Source organism: Diorhabda sublineata, chromosome 10 (assembly GCF_026230105.1).
Source record: "Diorhabda sublineata isolate icDioSubl1.1 chromosome 10, icDioSubl1.1, whole genome shotgun sequence".
NCBI classification, from domain to species: domain Eukaryota; kingdom Metazoa; phylum Arthropoda; class Insecta; order Coleoptera; family Chrysomelidae; genus Diorhabda; species Diorhabda sublineata.
In genome coordinates this window covers 21344566-21348189 of record NC_079483.1, presented here as the reverse complement: position 1 = coordinate 21348189, position 3624 = coordinate 21344566, and the positions used below count along the sequence as shown (strand labels likewise).

The following is a 3624-nucleotide window of genomic DNA, read 5'->3' as shown; positions in this document are numbered from 1 at the left end:
GAGGGACATTGATAAATACAAATAGCTGGTAAACCTGACAATGAAAGTACTAATAAATAAAACTACTAGTAAATAAATATATTTTTAATAAAAGAAGCAATTGTACAATAAACAACGAAATATGGTGTCAGAAGCGTAGTCGAAAATAGCCGATAGCTTAAAAAGAATAAAAAAAAAGTTAGACAGAAGCCATTTTCCCTCCAATAAATATAATAAAAAACGAGAAGTTAAAAATAAGAAAATCGTACGGATGTATCAAAAGTGTAGTGAAAAATGGAATACTTCAAGTCCCCGGAAGCGTTTAACGTACAGGAGCCACATGGATGGTCCAAATGGAAGCAAATATTTGAAATATTTTTGTTAGCTTCAGGAAAAAGCACTACTTAGGAAAATATAAAAGTAGCTGTTGAATATTCTTGTATATCTATAATACATTTGAAACAACCAAAACTTCAAAACTAGATGATGTGTTATTTTGTTTTGATGATCATTTCTTACCCAAAAAAATGTAAGTATGAAAACAATTAAATTTAACAGCATACAGCAAAAAGAAGGTCAAAATATAGACTCAAGCAGCAAACTGTTTGTTTGTGTTTGTATGTGAAAAGGGTCAGTGTAAAAGCAGCTATGCAGAGAGGATGATAAAAGATAGAATAGGACTGGGTGTTCTGGATAAATAGGTTCAAAGTCACTTATTAAGAGAACCATCAATGTCATTAGACAGGACACTTCAATATTGTAGGAGTATTGAAGTTACAATGAAACATGTTGAGTTATTAAAAAGTGGTACAGAATAAACACAAGAAGCTGATGCTCTTAAGTTTTTACGCAAATGTGAAAGATGTGTTTTCAGTCATCAACCTAGACCAGAGGTTCCCAAACTTTTTTGTTTCGTAGACCCCTTGCCATATTTTATGGTTTTTATTAGACCCCCACCTGTTCTTTAAAAAAATTAATAAATAAGTAGTTCCTATAGTGTAAAAGAAAAAAAAACACATTTTTATACATTAACTAATTTATTAATTAAATTTTAAACAAAATGTGTTGTAAAAAAAAAGAAATTAATTCATTCAATGCGAGGGATGAACTTGATGCTTTAATAACAAATTATCAACATTTGGCTTCAATTTAGTAACATTTAATCTCAAATCTCCTCGGTTTACTATGTCCAGTTTGTTTCTTTTTTTTGTAATAAGATTAGTAACTGCACTGAAACCTCTTTCTACGAGATATGAAAACGGAAAGGCAATTAAAAACTTTCTCGTGATATTCCACACTCCGGGATATGTAGCAGGTATGTCTTTCTGAAGCCAAAATTGTTGATAACCCTTTCTGAACTCTACCTTAAGTTCTTCGTTTGTACTTATTCCAATTAATTCTTCTTGTAATGAGATATCCGTCTCCTCAATATCACCATAAGGATTAATAATCCATTGTGGTTTTACTAGCGTCAAAATATCTTCGAATCTCGTTTCAAAATCTGAGTAGAGTGCATTCAAATGATGCACATAGACTGGAACATCGTCTTCTTGGCAGTTTACTTGGGATAAATTGGGAAATTGTGAAAATTCGCTCCGTCCAATGTTTTGCTTCATCATTTTAATTCTGGCAAGAAACGCTGAAATGACCGACTTTGTCTTAATCAAATTTAAACTGTCACCTTGCAACTGCAAATTCATCGTATTAAATTTAGCAAATAAATCGGTCAAATACGCGATGTCCGTTTTTCTTTTTAATAAACTTTCTTTTAAATTTTCATATCTACCATCGAGAAACTCTAGAACAGTTTCAAAAAGTGTAAAAAATCTTACCAAGCATAAACCTTTCGACAGCCAACGCACATTAGTGTGAAGAAGTAATTGGTGGAAGTTCTCGTCGTTATCTTCACACAACTGCGCAAATAATCGCGTATTCAACGCATTGCTGCGGATTCGGTTTACTGCGTCAATGACAAATTGCAGAGATTCATGCAATCTTTAATTCAAATTTTTAGCAACTAGGTGTTGTCTATGGATGACGCAATGTACTGCTAATACCCCGGGTACGCTTTCTTTTAAAAAGCTTATAAATCCACGATATCGACCAACCATGGCAGGTGCTCCATCGGTAGCTACAGATATTATATTTGATAGAGGAATTTCTTTTTCAATAAAGTAATCCCTCAAAACATGAAAAATTGATTCGCCTTTAGTGTCCGTTGCCAAAGTTCTCGCAAATAGCAATTCTTCGTGGATATTTTGATCCATAATAAAGCGAACATATGCTAGTAATAATGCTTCATTTCCAGGTAAAGTTGACTCGTCCAGTTGTATAGAGAAATGGGTCGTTTGCAAATATTTACATAGGAAGTTTTCAATATCATCACTCATTTCATCAATGCGTCTTTGAACAGAATTGTTGCTTAAGGGTATTTTCTTTATGATATCAAACGCAGGTTTGTGTAAAACAGTCTTTATAACCTCTTCAACGGCTGGCAAAATTAACTGCTCTCCAATGGTATGCGGTTTTCCGGATTTTGCTATAAGTAGCGAGATATTATAAGACGCTCGAAAACCATCATCATTTCTTTGTGACGTCAAAGTGAACATTTTGTCCAGCGTGGGTCTCTTCTGAAGATTCTCTTTGAGAGTTTGAAAATATTTCAAATCTTTATCTAATTTATCTGGATGACATCTTCTTAAATGATCTTCCAGCTTAGATGGCTTCATGGCGTCATTGCTAAATACTTTGTTGCATATAAGGCACAATGGCAGTTGTTTATTCGACAATGATGGAATAAAGCCAAACTTCAGATAATCAACATTGTACTGTCTACATTTCTTTTTTGATTGGGACATGCTTAGTATAGGTTATCTGTGGACAACGAAAGCTATTTATATAACATAAAACAATAATTAAAAATTTAATTTATTTATTTTAAATTTTTCTTCAGTTCTAACAACAAGAACAAAATTAATATTTTATAAAAAACAATGTAAGAGGTACTTACTTTTCTTCGAAACTTCGAATCAAATTAGTATTCCTTTCGTTGAGGATAACAAAGTAAAACACAAAGTGCACAGTGCTATTATTCAACTGATGTCAATCACAGCAAAATTAACACTGTTTTTGATTGAACCTTTATGGTCCGAGAGCCAGCTGTCGAAAATCGAGACGATTATTTAAAGCATGAGATTTACAGGGTAGATAGATAATGATATGAGGATTCCAAAAATCATAGCTTGCCTAATATCCATCCACGGAATTGCCCCTAAAACGGGTTATTTCCGGTAATTTATTTATAGTGGTAGTGGCAGTGGTATTTCGTTTTAAATTTGACTCAGATTTAAAGATCAGAATATATAGAATACAAAAAAATATATTATTTCTGAACAAGAAAATATTAAATTATCTCAGGCAAGCCTACGGAAACATAGGGCAAATTACCCTTAATTAGCCGCGCAATAGTGATACGAGAACAAATGTTGAATTTTTTACTAGTTATAATCGGAATTAAAGCACCGTACTATCATAGATTTGTAGATTATTTAATTCTGAACAAGAAAATATTTATTAATTATACGGCTAGTTAAAGAAAACAACCCTTAATTCGTAATTAATTAATAATTTTATTGAAATTATAGG

General features: G+C 32.3%; 1 protein-coding gene across 1 annotated transcript; it reads right to left on the bottom strand.

Moving 5' to 3' along the window:
- Positions 1-997: 997 nt before the first annotated feature.
- Positions 998-3148, bottom strand: LOC130449664 (protein FAM200C-like). Its single transcript, XM_056787616.1, has 2 exons — positions 2990-3148; positions 998-2853 (listed from the first exon to the last, which is right to left on the bottom strand). Exon 2 carries the CDS (start codon positions 2835-2837, stop codon positions 1977-1979), a length of 861 nt encoding a protein of 286 aa, XP_056643594.1. The 5' UTR covers positions 2838-2853; positions 2990-3148; the 3' UTR covers positions 998-1976.
- Between the last annotated feature and the right edge of the window lie 476 nt (positions 3149-3624).

Excerpts from the sequence above, each read along its gene's own strand:
- LOC130449664 (XM_056787616.1), bottom strand. The coding sequence starts at position 2,837 with ATGTCCCAATCAAAAAAGAAATGTAGACAGTACAATGTTGATTATCTG.